At 38.2% G+C, this 16,110-nt stretch overlaps 1 protein-coding gene across 5 annotated transcripts in view; it reads left to right on the top strand.

Moving 5' to 3' along the window:
* The window catches only part of IL13RA2 (interleukin 13 receptor subunit alpha 2), a 59,099-nt gene that overhangs the window by 23,444 nt on the left and 19,545 nt on the right, over nucleotides 1–16,110 (top strand). For 2 of the 5 annotated variants that reach the window (XM_055339053.1, XM_055339054.1), the window contains exons 2-6: nucleotides 6,048–6,180; nucleotides 9,798–9,921; nucleotides 12,167–12,318; nucleotides 13,501–13,654; nucleotides 14,184–14,304. In XM_055339053.1, coding sequence (XP_055195028.1) covers nucleotides 6,048–6,180; nucleotides 9,798–9,921; nucleotides 12,167–12,318; nucleotides 13,501–13,654; nucleotides 14,184–14,304 — 684 coding nt within the window. Of the gene's footprint in view, nucleotides 1–6,047; nucleotides 6,181–8,020; nucleotides 8,040–9,797; nucleotides 9,922–12,166; nucleotides 12,319–13,500; nucleotides 13,655–14,183; nucleotides 14,305–16,110 lie in introns of those variants that run through there. The other 3 variants (XM_055339058.1, XM_055339056.1, XM_055339057.1) reach the window with 2 other exon arrangements.

Here is a 16,110-nt window from a genome sequence, read left to right as displayed (position 1 = left end):
GTTTCTGGGTGCCTGGGTGGCTCAGTGGTTGAGCGTCTGCCTTTGGCTCAGGTTGTGATCTCAGGGTTCTGGGATCAAGTTCTGCATTGGGATCCCCACAGGGAGATTGCTACTCCCTATGCCTGTGTCTCTGCCTCTCATGAATAAATAAATAAAATCTTAATAAAAAAAACTGATTTCTGATGACTTTTGCTGCAGAAGACAAATTTAGAAGGAAAAAAATATCTCAGATTGCACATAGAAAGTAAAGATGTTCTATAGTTTGGAGAAATGGTAAGTTTTTAACAATATTATTTCATTAGAAATGCAAGAAGTTGGAGATTGCTTCGAAAAACAATTTGAGCAGATGGAAAGTATTTGTTTAAATAATCACTAGTGAAACTAAACTTTGATAGTTTCTAGTTGTCCTAGAAAGAATGTTCTGCTTTGGTATGGTACCCTTTCATAAGTATAATTCTAAAGTATTTTGGCCTTGTGTCCCTCAAATAACAACACCTGCTGTTACTGAACAGGTATGGCAAAAATCCAAGGAGGTGCACCTGGGTGGTGCAGTTGGTTGAGTGTCTGACTCTTGGTTTTGGCTCAGATTGTGAACTCCGTGTTGTGGGATGGAGCCCCAAGTTGGGCTCTGTGCTTAGCATGGAGCCTGCTTAAGGATTCTCTCTCCCTAGGGGTGCCTAGGTGGCTCAGTCAGTTGAGTGTCTGACTCTTGGTTTCCGTTCAGGTTGTGATCTCAGGGTCCAGAGATTGAGCCAGGCCTGCCTTAGGCTCCTCACGCAGTGGGGAGTCTGCTCCCCTTCTCCCTCTGCCCATACTCCCAGCTTGCACACACACTCTCTCTGAAATAAAGTTGTTTTTTTTTTTAAAGGATTCTTTCCCTCTGCCCCTACCCTCTGTGCATGCAAGCTCTGTCTCTCTTTAATATAAATAAATAAACCAGGGATCCCTGGGTGGCTCAGAGGTTTGGTGCCTGCCTTCGGCCCAGGGTGTGATCCTGGAGTCCCGGGATTGAGTCCCACATCGGGCTCCTTGCATGGAGCCTGCTTCTCCCTCTGCCTATGTCTCTGCCTCTCTCTCTCTCTGTGTCTTTCATGAATGAATAAATAAATAAAATATTTAAAAATATATATAAATAAACCTTTAAAAAAAACCAAGGAAAAGTAGGATCAGACCTTCATATAAGATGTTCTCCATTTATGTTTTCAAGAGGGAAAAAATGAGTGATTTCCTCCCAGCAGGAGCACCTGTGATCACATAGGTCCCTTTATAGCAAACTTCTCAGCAGAGTTATCTGTGCTCGTTGTCTCCATTGGCCCATCCATTCTTTCCTGAACCCACTTTAATCTGAGTTTTGCTTCAGATATTCCACCTGGTCCCTTATCAATGTCACCAATTATTTCCCATTGGCCAAATCCATTAGATCTTTTTTTTTTTAATTTTATTTATTCATGAAAGACACACACACACACACACACACACACACACAGAGGCAGAGACACAGGCAGAGGGAGAAGCAGGCTCCATGCAGAGAGCCCGACGTGGGACTCCATCCAGGGTCTCCGGGATCACGCCCTGGGCTGCAGGTGGCGCTAAACCGCTGCGCCACCAGCACTGCCCTATTTTATTTTATTTTTTTAAAGATTTTATTAATTTATTCATGAGAGACACACACACACACACAGAGATAGAAGCAGAGACACAGGCAGAGGGAGAAGCAGGCTCCATGCAGGGAGCCCGATGCGGGACTCGATCCTGGGTCTCCAGGATCACACCGGGGGCTGAAGGTGGTGCTAAACCACTGAGCCACCTGGGCTACTAGTTAGGCAGTTTAAACTGAACCATAGAAATCTGAACTCTTGTCTATCATCCCCAGGCCACATTAATAATTATCCAGTTGCCCATGAGAAAAATAGAGGCATCATCCTCTGATACTCTGCACTCAGTCTATCAGTAGATCCTATTAGCATCTCCACTTGCTATCAACTTGATCCCTGTCACCATCAGCTTTAGCCTGCATAATTGCTTCTGCCCTTTCCCCATACATATTATGTAATAGTTATGTAATACATCGTGTTACTATACTTAACAACTGTCCAGTTGCCTCCCATTTTACTAAAATAAATGAGAGATTTATTACCGTGGTCTATAGTCTGCCTATCTTTATGGGATCATATGACCTTTTCTCTTTCCTGTCCTGCTGGTCTTGCTATTTCCAGAACTACTAAGCTGATTCCCTCATCAGGGCATTTGAATGTGCTGTTCCTTCTACCTGGAAGATTCTTCTCCTGTGTCTTTACCTGATTGATTTCCTTACTTCTTGAGGTCCTTAATGCCACTGGCTACCCCATCTAAAAAGAGCCCTTATTACTCTCTTTCATATTATCTTGCTTTATTTTTTTAATAAAAATTATAATTAGCAATTATAATTATTTGATATGTTTATGGGCTGTCTCCCACATCAGAAAGTACTAGGAGGGCATGTTTTTTGCTTGTTCACTGTTGTATCTCATATGCCTGGAAAAGGGCCTGGCATGTAGTAGGCTCCCAGAACTGATTGTTAAATAATGAATACATGATAGAAATATTGATATGTTTTTGTCAGCATTTTTTCTATAATGGATGGTATATGTATGATATAATACCATATTTTCATATATTTACAGTTTATACCTCATGGACTTGAAGGAACATACTGGTAGAATAACCTTGAAGTCATATAAAACCTGCTAAGGGGGATCCCTGGGTGGCTCAGCGGTTTAGCGCCTGCATTTGGCCCAGGGTGTGATCCTGGAGTCCCGGGATCGAGTGCCACATCGGGCTCCCTGCATGGAGCCTGCTTCTCCCTCTGCTTGTGTATCTGCCTCTCTGTGTGTGTGTCTCTCATGAATAAATAAATAAAATCTAAAAAAAAAAAAAAAAGACCTGCTATGGTACAATTTGTATTGTTTTTACTTAATTGGAGGGGGTGGGGCACACTCTATTATTTACTTTTGAAGTTATTATGTGCAAAGTGAATGTTTTGAGTACACAGTGTTTGCTTGCTGACAAGTATTTGGGAGCATCTGGTAGTGGGGAGAAGGGTGTTGAACAAAAGAGATTGTTTTGCTAGTTCCAGAGAAGTGGTGCCTTTCAAGATACTGCATTGCTCTACAGCTGTGACTTCACTTGAATAGAATGTAAGGTATATTTCATAATAACAATTTGACCTGTTCTAAGAAGTAGATGAAGTGGGAGGGGTTTTTTTAAGCGGTTGTAAAAGCCTGTTGGTGGTTTTCTGGGTGGCATTATAAACTAATAAAGCCCTGATCAGCTCAGATTAGGGACTGATTCTGAAATGTATAAACTGCTTCATGAATTAATACTGTAAATCTGGCAGTTGCTATTGTAGCTCAAAACTGAATTTACTGGCTATGTGAATGCTTTAGGAAACTTGTTGGATGATCTCAGGATGTCATGCAGGAAAGCATCTACAAAAAGAATTAGGGAATAAGATGACTACCTGTGTTTCACAAGATTTTTTTTTAACATATTGCATAAATATCAATATACAATGTTAGAATATAATGTTGTCAAGGACACAAATACGATCATGTTATAGATAACCAGTTGTTAAAGTGGTATTTGTTGAAGAGATCCTAGCTATATTTCATTGGTCTACAGTGATTTTTATCGTTCAGCATGTGCTTAACGTTTTTGTGTATTTTTGTGGGAGGTGACTTGGAGTTGACTAGTGGCAAGCATGATGTATCTGTCTGATTCAAAGGGTTTTTTTGTGTGTTTAAAAGTACATAAAATCATCTTCAGCATTCTTTATGAATGACAAGTTATTTGCTAGTTATTATATAAATTAAATTTGACTCACCACCAGTTCATATGCTGATTAAGTCACGTATTAATCTCAGCATGTTGTCAGAACTCAGGATCTGGCAGGTTCTAGGGGTGCTGATTATGATGCTGAGTCATGGCCATACACCAGAAGCTATGAATAGACATTTGTGCATGTTGGATGGTCTCCTTAAAACGAGATTAGTTATTCAGGAAGCTAGTGCTTTTGAGTCACATCCTGAAACCATGCATGGATACGCAGCAGATTGACTGATGAAACAGTGATATCCCAGGGATAACTTGTATGAGAGGAAATTGAGCTTCACTGAAGTGGGATAAGTTGATAGACAGTATCATATGTTAAAAGGAACATAGTCTTTTAAGAAATCAGGTATACACATCTTCTCTTGCTTAAGTTATATAACCTTGAGTAATTGACTTAACTTTTCTGAGCTTCAAATGACTCATTTGTAATATTGGGATAATAATATAGTAACTATCAATGTTTGTGAGACTTGGGCAGCCCCGGTGGCTCAGGGCAGCCCCTGTGGCTCAGCGGTTTAGCACTGCCTTCAGTCCAGGGCGTGATCCTGGAGACCCGGGATCGAGTCCCACATCAGGCTCCCTGCGTGGAGCCTGCTTCTCCCTCTGCCTGTGTCTCTGCCTCTCTGTGTGTGTGTCTCTCTATGTCTCTCATGAATAAATAAAATTTTAAAAATGTTTGTGAGACTTAAGTGAGCTAGTCCCTATCAAGTATCTGGCACAGAGCTTGACACTTGAAAAGAGCTTAAAAAACTCTAGTCTCTAGTATTATTATTTTCTAAATCCTGTGGCAAAGTTGGTGCTAGAGCCCAGATCTCCTAGTTAGTATGCCTTCTCACGTAAGACCCATAAATTAATTGTTTCACCCACTGATGACATTTAACTTTGCAATCACTCTACTTTTCCATTTTTCTCTCCCTAAACTCTACTTCTCTGTTTTTCCATTTTCTCTTTCTTATTGCTTTGGCTGACTTTAAATAATATGAATGGAAAGTATCAGATTTTTTAACGCTGTTTTTTTTTTTTTCAGTCTAATGGCAACATAAATAACATGGCCGTGCTTTATGTGTTTTTTAAGAAGTTACTTGAAGTGGCATTGTAAAACTCCATTCATTATTTTCTCTCTTTTTTAAAGATTTTATTTATTCATCATAGACATAGAGAGAGGCAGAGACACAGGCAGAGGGAGAAGCAGGCTCCATGCCGGGAGCCCGACGTGGGACTCGCCCCCGGGTCTCCAGGATCGTGCCCTGGGCCAAAGGCAGGCGCTAAACCGCTGAGCCACCCAGGGATCCCCATTCATTATTTTCTAAAAAATAATTATGTGTTTCTGCAACTTGCTCACTGCCTTTATAAACAAAACAAGAACTTGTAATCATTTTAGATACGTTGGAATTGTCTTTTTGTATTTCTTTGTCAAGGCAGAAAAGGCACTTTTTTCCCCCCACAAATCCATATTATGTAAGTGACTGCATTCTTTGGCTTGCAGCATTTTTTCTGTTCCTTCTTTTACCTTGCCTTTCCATACAGATTGTACCAGCTGTGAGATATTGTGCAAGTCACATCACTTCAAGCCACAATGTTACTGATTGTAAATATGTAATACCAACCTTATACACCTGTGAATTTGTTAAAATAATTCAATAAGTTCTTTGTAAACTGTAAAAAATAAGCAAAATCATGAAGTTATTGTTATTGAGACAAATATCAGTAAAGACAACTAATGGATCAACAAAAATTGACCTGTCTTCAGTTGATAAGTAGACAAACTCCTCCTAAGCACACAGAGCAATTTACTCTTCTTGTAGTACTTTCAGATGCATTGTCTTATTTAATCTACAGCACAAATCTGCCAGACTGGTGTCATTACCTCCATTTTATAGATGGAAATTGAATTATAATTTGCTTCCAGGAACATTAGTGGTTGAGGCAGGGTTGAAATCCAGGTTGATACTTACAACATTGTGTCTTTTATTATAACAAGTTTCTCAGCTATATATCTATTTGTTTATCCAAAGATTAATTAGTCCTGTCAGCTTTTACATACCTTGCTGTAATTCTAAATTCGCTTTAGATGCTTTTAGCCCCACCCATAACCTCCCACCCCTGTCTTGTGATTTATAGAATCTCTGTCCTGGCCTGCTGGCTATTTCAGGAACATCTATATATTTTTTTTTCAGTGTGCTTGATTATCAGACAGGAAGGGAAGTATTAGAGATTCTAATTAATGTCTCCAAAGTGAAGAGGAGAAAAAAAAGAGGACCTGTGATAATTGCCTATGATAATTCATTTCTTGAGGAAACCATATTATTGGTAAGTACCTGGAATGTCTCCAATCATGCAAAGATTATCTCCTGCCACCTCATAGAACAAGGGGATTATGTAGCATGGCTTTGAAGAGGTGGGGAAGTGAGGCTGAAAACAGGAAATAGTTTAGGCTTGCTATTCTAAAGGAGATTCTCAGTGGGAAACTGTTTAAGCAATAGTGTTGTGTGAAACTTAGTGGGTAGAAACAGGAAGCTGCCCTCCACATTGATCTTAGCAGTGGAAAATGCCTAGCCTAGTGGTTATCATCAAGGACTCTGGTACTAGACTGTCTGGATTCAAATCCAAGCTTCACCATTTATGGTCTGCGTGACTTGCAGGAAGTTGTTTAATTTCTCTGTGTCTCAGCTTCTGGTCTTTAAAATGGGAATGAAAATAGTACATACATGAGAGACTGACTATAAATATTATATGATATAATGTATGTAGAGTGCTTAGTACAGGGTAGTGTCTGGAATGCTGTAAATGCTGAATAAATAATAGGAAGATTGCTACTATTACAGACCTTATGACTCGTCACTTGTACCTTTTATCTTGGACAAGATTTACCTGGAATAGAATTTGGCAAAAAAAAAAAAAAAAAAAGGTGCTCAGTGAAAGCTTATTATTATTCTGCCAAAATGTCATGATGGTAAAACTGTGGTGGGCTGATGGTTTCGGTGGTGAGAGTAGGTTGACCAAAGTTCAGGGGATTCTGGTAAAATAGATGCAGGACAAGACTCCTTATAACAAGAGAACTTATTGTCTACTCAGTGGAAAGGGCTTATGAGAGCTAGTTTTCAGTCCTAGCTCTGCCACCAGTAAGTTGTGTGAGTTTGGACAATTCATCTTCCATCATTGGTATTTCCTCATTTTTAAAAATAAGGAGTTAAGACCAGATGAGTGGTTAACTGTGGGCTGGGGGTGGAGAGTATATCAGAAACTCTTAAGTGTATGTGTATGTCTGTGTTTTCATCACCATCTTCCCTTTGTCTTCAGGTCCCTTCCCCTCTTTTTTTTTTTTTTTTAAGATTTTATTTATTCATGAGAGACACATACAGAGAGAGAGAGAGGCAGAGACACAGGCAGAGAGAGAAGCAGGTTCCATGCAAGGAGCCCGATGTGGGACTTGATCCTGGGTCTCCAGGATCACACCCCGGGGTGCAGGCGGCGCCAAACCGCTGAGCCACCGGGGCTGCCCGGTCCCTTCCCCTCTTGTGAAGAATTCTGTCTTTCCTAGTAACCATTTAGTGTGTAAAGCACCTCATTGCACAAGTGACAATCTTGTAACCCAGAAGCCAAGGAAAGAGTTGTCTTCACATTCATTTTTGTGAGAAAGTCTAGATGGGATCCTAAGTGTATTGTAATTCAGGGAACTCCTTTCATAGGTTTGTAGACAAGTGACTCAGGACACCAACTATTCCATTTCCTACCTTTGCATTAATGTGTTGGGCTGATCTAGGAAATATGCTATTTGATAGCCTGAATCACATTTCAGTAGCCTATAAAAGGAGTAGAATCAAGGGATTTTTAACTCTTACGATTTGTGCTGCACATGGCACAGGGCTATGAAAATATATAAGGGCAGATTGATACGGGAGAGAGAACTTTAGAGATCTCTCTGGGAGCAGTTTAAGGGAGCTTTAATTGTCTTCATCCTTATTAGTAATAAGAAAGGATTTCTCTTTGTCAGACCTATTTGCTGCCTTAGATCCCAAAGGAACCAGTGTGTTCATCTCAATCCATGAGAGCAGCTCTGTGGAAGATCTGTTGATAGACTTACCTACCACTTACAGATGCTTGGGAGGACAGTAGTAGGTTTGCATGTGCCCAGGGAGGAATTGAAGAGAGAGATTTATTGAACCTCAGTAAGAAAAATGCTTTTCTCTTATGATTTTATGAGACATAGAAAAAAAATAGCATGGTGTTGATTCAGTCGGGCTAGCTAATTGAAGGAAGACTTAAATGCTGGAGTCCCAGAGGAAGAGCTTTCATAATCCTCAAACCTGTGGGATCCAGCATAATAGGGTGGAAGTACACTGGATTAAGAATCATATTTCTGTCCTACTCCCAAATCTCTTACTAACTGGCTGTGTAATCTTGGGCAAATCTGTGTTTTATTTCCCAGTATATAAATGAAGCTGGGCTAACATAGTCTCTGAAATACATGCTGGCTTTAATAGTTTGATCTCAAGATTCTATGATGTCATAATTGAAACTTACCAACATTAGAACATTACATATGGACCAGGTAGGTTGAAGAGGGTGGTGCAGGGAGAGAGAGTCTCCTCTGTCTAATGAATTTATGTAGGAGAAAAGAAAGGTAATTTCTGAATGTTGGAATAGTGACCTTTACTCATTAGCTTCCTGTGAAATTGTTGGTTCCAGGAATATAGGCTCAAAGAGAAGTATAGAACTGGGAGTAGTGGTTTTTCTTTGAAAAGAGAGTAATTTTTGGTTAAGTAGGTATGTGGAGACATGAATTCTTTAAATTTTGATCATACAACCTGATATTCTTCAAGAATGTAAAGACTATTAAGTTGTATTCTATTATAATGAAGTGTTGTTTTAAGAAATGGTTGAAAAGTAAGATTTACCCTTTAGAGAGGTCATTCTTGCTGTGTTGTGATATGGAGAACGGTTTGGAGGCAGGAAAGACTGGCTAATGAGATCCTGATGATAAGTTCTTCATCTTGGAAGAGGTAGTGATAATGGAGAGGTTGTATGGGAGAGGGAGAAGTTGAGGAAAACTCTGGTTTTTTGGTTTGGGCAACTAGGAAGATGATAGTACTATTTCCTTTTTTAAAAAAGATTTTATTTATCTATTTTTTTTAAGATTTTATTTATTTATCATGAGAGATACAGAGAGAGAGAGGCAGAGACACAGGCAGAGAGAGAAGCAGGCTCTGTGCAGGGAGTCTGATGTGGGACTCGATCCCAGGATCTGGGATCACGACCCGAGCCAAAGGCAGACCTCAACCCCTGAGCCACACAGGCGTCTTGGTGCTATTTACTGATACAGGAAGCAGGGAAGGGTGGAACAGATAAAGAGTAGAGGATGGTGGTTTAATATTTATGAAGAAATGGAGCAAAGTTTTGAGGTATCTGAGGCTTGGGTGTAGGTTCTATGCTTTCTTAGTAGTCAGATAACTTTCAAATACTTTTTAATCTCAGAAAAGAATATACTTATCAGCGTATTTACTTTGTTGCTGGGGGAGAGGGTTGCTATGGAGATTAATGATATCATAACTCCCACTGTGAACCAATAAGGACACTGTGGTGGGTCTGGCTCAGTCTTCAGGCTGAAGGCTATTTGAAGTCATCCTATCCTGGGTGTAGCATGTAATGTATGGAAAAGTCTCTCTGTGTGGGGTGGGTATGAAGAGTTTTCTTGTAAGTTTGTTTTGCTTTTCTTTTTTTACTCTTATAGAAAAATGAGCCTAGAATCCTCTCTTTCCATTTTATTGGTTCTAAATCTGATTTCTCCCCCCATGGTTCGAAGGGGCACAGTTTTCCCCAATTCCTGGTAGAAAGAACATAGAGTTTCCAAATGTGTTTTTAAACACATTTAATCATTTGGTTATTTTGAAGTAAGATAAAGTTAAAATGTTGTTTTTCCTTTTTAGAGTGGAAACTTCAAAGTATTGAATCTTGGAGGAATGGCTTTCATTCATTTGGATGTCGGATTCCTCTATACCCTGCTTGTTTGCACAGCATTTGGCTCTATGCTTTCAAATGCTGAGATAAAAGGTAAGCTAACGATGGAGTAGTTTTAAAATTTGGGATATTAATTGTCTTTTCAACCTACCGTGTGGAAGTACATAACAAGTAGATGGATTGTTACTAGAAATATTTCAGGAAGTCCATACACACAAGATATGTTCTTACTAGTCAGCCTCACGTATAAGGTTAACTAATGATAACAAACATTTTGCAGGATAAAAGCCAAACTAAAAGACACTTTTCCATACCTTTTTGTATGGTCTTCTAAGAAATAGGTTAATTATATGAAACCTCATTGCCTGGTACTCAACTAACTGGAAACTTTCCTTATTTACCATCCTTAACCTTTAAGATAAATATGGAAAAATATACAGAGATTTAAGGTAAAATTTAAAAATAACTACAGAATTATTAAATCATGTTTAATGAATTTTTCTTCTTGGAGAAGGTAATCAGAACAACACATTTCACAAAGATTTGTAACCCTAAGAGTTGAAACAATAAGACTGTCATTTTATCCTCAGTAGAGGCTTTCTTTATTGATACATGGTGGGGGTCCCATGTCAAATCATAATTTGTGCCACAGTTTCTTTTTGTGGGTTCTTTTCTTCACCTCAATAAGTATTATGAGATTAGGCATTAAGATGAATAACTGGCCAGAAACGAAAGGAAATTATTAGCAGAAAGGCAACGTGAAGGCAGAACTATAGTACTATTAGATTTGCTAGTAGGGAAGTTTATAGAATTATTTATTTGTTTGTTTTTTAAACCAGCCATTGGGGGAGCCATTTCCACATACTACTACCTCTTCCCAAATAATATGGGCTTTTTTCTGATGCCACTCTGCTCAGCTACCTGACACTTTTTCTTAAGTTCTTCCAAAGAGTGGCCCTGGTTTGCCATACTCTAGGGAGTAGCTTTGGACTTTTTTTTTTTTTTATAATAAATTTATTTTTTATTGGTGTTCAATTTACTAACATACAGAATAACACCCAGTGCTCATCCCGTCAAGTGCCCCCCTAGCTTTGGACTTTAATTAGAGGATTCAGAATGGAACAAGATCTGCTTGTTCTCTTTTTTTTTTCTGCTTGTTCTAACTCTTAAGGCATTTAGTTATAGTGGTCATATTTTACATTTTCTATCCCATTTGTGTGTGTATATGTGCCATGATGTTATATGCATATAGTAAACACTGAATTAATACTGATTGGTTCTTGAAATTAGAGAGATTTATGTAATAAAGTGTTCGCATCCTAGGCCAAATTCTGATCTATATAACCACAGAGGTAACTGCATGTTGAATTGCCTGTTTCTGTGAAAACTTAGTACCTAGATAGGCAAAGTCATATTTGCATGTAGCAGTATTCTAGACTTTTTTTTTTTTTTTTAAATTCATGAGAGACACAGAGAGAGAGGCAGAGACATAGGCAGAGGGAGAAGCAAGCTCCCTGCAGGGGGAGCCCGATGTGGGACTTGATCCCAGGACCTGGGAATCACGCCCTGAGCGGAAAGCAGACTCTCAACCCCTGAGCCACCCAGGCGTCCCTATTCTAGACTTTTTAACAGCTTTATTGATATGATTTCTGTAACATAAAACCTAGCCTTTTATTTTTTTATTTTTTTATTTTTTTAATTTTTATTTATTTATGATAGTCACACAGAGAGAGAGAGAGGCAGAGACACAGGCAGAGGGAGAAGCAGGCTCCATGCACCGGAAGCCCGATGTGGGATTCGATCCCGGGTCTCCAGGATCGCGCCCTGGGCCAAAGGCAGGCGCCAAACCACTGCGCCACCCAGGGATCCCAAAACCTAGCCTTTTAAAGTGTACTGTTCAGTGGTCTATAGTATCTTAACAGTGTACTTGTGTAACACCCTTAACTACTTAATTCCAGAATATTTACATACCCCCCAAAAAGGATATTGAATATTTATTCAGTGTTCATGTTATTCTTCCCTTCCTCCAGCCCCTGGCAGCCACTTTTGTGTCTATGGATTTGCCTATTCCGGATATTTCATATAAATTGGTCTTATGTAACTTTTCTGACTGGCTTCTTTCAAATTAACTTAATGTTTTCAGGACTCTTGCATGTTGTAGCATAAGTTGGTACTTCATTCTTTCTTATGGCTGAATAATATTCCATTGTATAGATGATGTACTGCAGTTTATTTATCCATTTGCCAGCTTTTGGACATATGAAAGTAAACTAGATTTAGCAAGTTTTGTCACAAGATATAGGAAAAAAGTAAAAATGTTTTATTCATTTTATTTCAGTTAATCCTCCTCAGGATTTTGAGATAGTGGACCCTGGATATTTAGGTTATCTCTCTTTGCAATGGCAACCTCCACTGTTTCTGGATAATTTTAAGGAATGCACAATAGAATATGAATTAAAATACCGAAACATTGATAGTGAAAACTGGAAGGTAAGTCAAGCATGCACTTGCAATATTGGTATGATTATTAGGACCTTTCTTGTAATTTTGATGTCAGTGTCCACTCTGATTCCTGTATCTCAATAGCCATTATTAAGAAATAACAAGCTGCCATGCCTGCTGTTATCTCCTGTGCATCCTGCTACATCTATTTTCACCCCACTCAATATTAAGACTACCATGAGAAGTACAGGAAAAAAATACATGGTCCCATGGAATATGGACTCAAAGAATACTTAGACATTGTACTGTATTTTACACTTAAATACCTGTATAAGGGTCTTATATAAGGGTTTTATATATGGACTATAAGATTTTCTTTGTAGGAATTAAGTATTCTTTATCTTTGTACTTGCCCCACAGAACACAGCATAGTTGTTTGCATATATTATAATAAATGTTCAATGAAAGTTTATTGACTTATTAACTACATAAAGAAGCATGTTTGTTCAAAGATTTCTGTTGTATGAGGCATACTGTTACCTTCCTAATTTAGCTTAGGTAGTTTCAAGAGACAATTCAAATCCAACATTTATTGAGCAATTTTTTTGTGCCAGATATCAGGAATATAAGGATAATGACATGATCATAGTCCACTGGAAGCTTGCAATTTGTCTGACTTTCTCCAGTTACCTCCAAGATTTTACTGTATATGATTACTGAAGAGTTCAAGTGATATTTGAAATGTGATTAGATCATTTGTCATGTAATACGCATATGGTATCTGAAAATTATCTATTTAAAGTTCATTACAGCTCAAGTTCCTGCCACAGAGACTCTTCTTCTCCAGAATGTTTTAGTTATTTTTTATTTTGTTTGTTGTTGTTGTTGTCATTGTTTATTTGCTTGTTTGTTTGTTTTTAAGTAGACTCTACACCTAACATGGGCTGAACTCAACCCCAAGATCCAGTTGCATGCTCTACTAGCTAAACTATCCAGGCACCCCTGGGGTTATTTTGAATAAGGTGTTAAGATTCAGATGATCTCATCAAATGATATAATACGCAGAAATGAGCTCTGCCAGGAATATATCTAGGACATTGTATCAGATAATCATTAGGAGTTTCTTAGGTATTGGAAACATTTCAGGGTGACTTCTTAGCCCTAATAATGTGGCTCATGATGCTGTCACTGTTTATAAGTTTGACTTTGTCTTATCTTCTTATAAAACAGACCATCATTACCAAGAATCTACATTACAAAGATGGGTTTGATCTTAACAAAGGTATTGAAGCAAAGATAAACACGCTTCTGCCAGCACAATGCACAAATGGATCAGAAGTTAGAAGTTCATGGGCAGAAACTACTTATTGGACATCACCACAAGGTTAAAATAAAGCTCTCTCATGTTTAATACTGTCAGAACAATCCATAGGCCCTTAACTCTTATATACCAGATTGTACATATAGGTGAAAGTGTGGCAACAGATAGAATTCTTCTTAGGAGTGGGTGACTGGCCTTTTTGAATCCTTTAAATCAGCAAACACATTTGGCAAAACCTGCATCTTATTAGGTTAATATAGTCCCCAGTTTTGAGATCATATTAGTAAATATGTATGTGAGTGCTCAGAGAATCCTAGAATTATTAATTAGTACCTTTGCATATGCTTACACTAGTACCATTAAATGAACCCTTTAATTTTTTATTTTTACATGCCCCATTTTTTTTTTTTAATTTTTACATGCCCCATTCCAGTGAAGTGGTTTCTAACAATTTCCTTTTGGAATATTACTGATTATATTGATTGCTAAATGAAATCGAGAGGTCAAAAGAAATGAATTAAAATTGCATAGTGATTTCCCAAATGATTCATCACCATGCCTTTCAAGCATTCACAGTTCATTCATTCTTTAGGAAATCGGGAAACTAAAATTCAAGATATGGACTGTGTATATTACAACTGGCAATATTTAGTCTGCTCTTGGAAACCTGGCATGGGTGTCCATTTTGATACCAATTACCAGTTGTTTTACTGGTAAGTATTTTTATAATAAGAATTCCTTATTAAGAAAAAAAATTTATAAAAGTTAATTTACAGTATAAGTAACTATTTTCACTAAATTAAACTTATTGTTTTTCAGGATTGTATTTAGTATGAAGGTTGTTTACAAGTATTTGGGGTTTTCAATGAGAGTAATTAGGTTTAGGCTGTAGCTACTGGATGGCATTCTCTGGGTTATATAAGCAATGAAACATTGGATTAAATTTTGTATCCTTTAGATATATAGGATTATAACCTAAAAAGTTTTGGCATGTTTTATACTCTTGCCTTTTAAAAAACAGGTACCTGTTATTAACACTGTGTCCTTTTCCTGGTTTCCCTATCTTTTTTTTTTTTATAAGATTTTATTTATTTATTGATGAGACACACAGAGAGAAAGAGAGGCAGAGACACAGGTAGAGGGAGAAGCAGGCTCCATGCAGGAAGCCTGACGTGGGACTCGATCCTGGGTCTCCAATATCAGGCCCTGGGCTGAAGGCAGCGCTAAACTGCTGAGCCACCCGGGCTCCCCTCCCTATCCTTTTTTAACCATCACTGAGGCTTTTAAACTTACAGCCATTTGAATCTTCTATCTCGATTCCTTCATTGTTTCATGGTAACATTGATCACTGCATTCTGACACTCTTTTGCAAGGTTGCACATCTGTTTTTTACTTCCCATCTGTACTACAAGAACTCTACTGTACTCTCACCTCATTCCACACCTGGATAACTGCCTGGCATAATCTCCCAAATGATGGTCTCTCCTTCCAGTATCTTCCCTTCCTAGTCATTCTGCACACTGTAACCAGATTTATCTTCCTATGTTGCTATTTTCTCTTTTTTTAAAGCTTTTATTTATTTATTCATGAGAGACACAGAGTCAGAGACATAGGCAGAGAGAGAAGCAGGCTCCCTGTGGGGACCCTGATGTGGGACTCAATCCCAGGACCCCAGGATCATGACCTGAGCCAAAGGCAGATGTTCAACCACTGAGCCACCCAGGTGTCCCACTATTTTCATATATCAAAGACTTCCAGTGGCTATTCATTGCCTCCAGGATAAAATATAGTTTGGCATTTAAATTTCTGCCTCACAGTATCACTGCTTTTCCAACATTACCTTCTACTATCACCAGTGGCAATGTTCCACTTTATTTAGACCCATCACTACATTTTTTTCTCACCCATGTTATGATCTTTTATGCCTTTGTGTGCATTATTATCTGGAATGCCCTCTGGCCTTCTCACCAATGCTTACCCACCTTTCAAGGCCCATCTGGTATTCAATTTCATTAGCTCTTTACTGATCACATCAACTTCTCTTCAGTTTTTCTCTGAACTATGACTTATTATAGCTCTTAATTCCTTCTCTGGATGGCATTTAAATTTTTGTCATATATGTGTGCTTTGCTCCCTTAAATTTTTAAGAGAGTGGTGTGTATGAACTGTGTCTTACATTTCTCTTAACTATCTACACTGTGCTATGTCCATAGTAGATTATCACAAAATATTCATTAAATTAATGAAACAAATGAAAGTATTGGTACATTGATAAATATGTATCAGAATTTAAACATAAAAAAAGCAAGAGAGAACAAAGTGTTACTCTTTGTGTTTCAGGTCCAAATTATCATGGCTATTTTTTTTTTAGAAAAATCATAAGATATAAGTGATAAGGTATAAGCTATTAAGAATCCTGAGAAAAAGGATCCAGTGTTAACAGGTACCTGTTTTTTAAAAGGCGAAATTATAAAACATGCCAATTGGGTTCTAATTGCTACTCTGGCATCATTGAGTTT

The sequence above is a fragment of the Nyctereutes procyonoides genome, unplaced genomic scaffold, assembly GCF_905146905.1.
Source record: "Nyctereutes procyonoides isolate TBG_1078 unplaced genomic scaffold, NYPRO_anot_genome, whole genome shotgun sequence".
NCBI lineage: Eukaryota > Metazoa > Chordata > Mammalia > Carnivora > Canidae > Nyctereutes > Nyctereutes procyonoides.
Note: the sequence above shows the minus strand (reverse complement) of the source record. Positions and strands in the feature narration are given on the sequence as shown.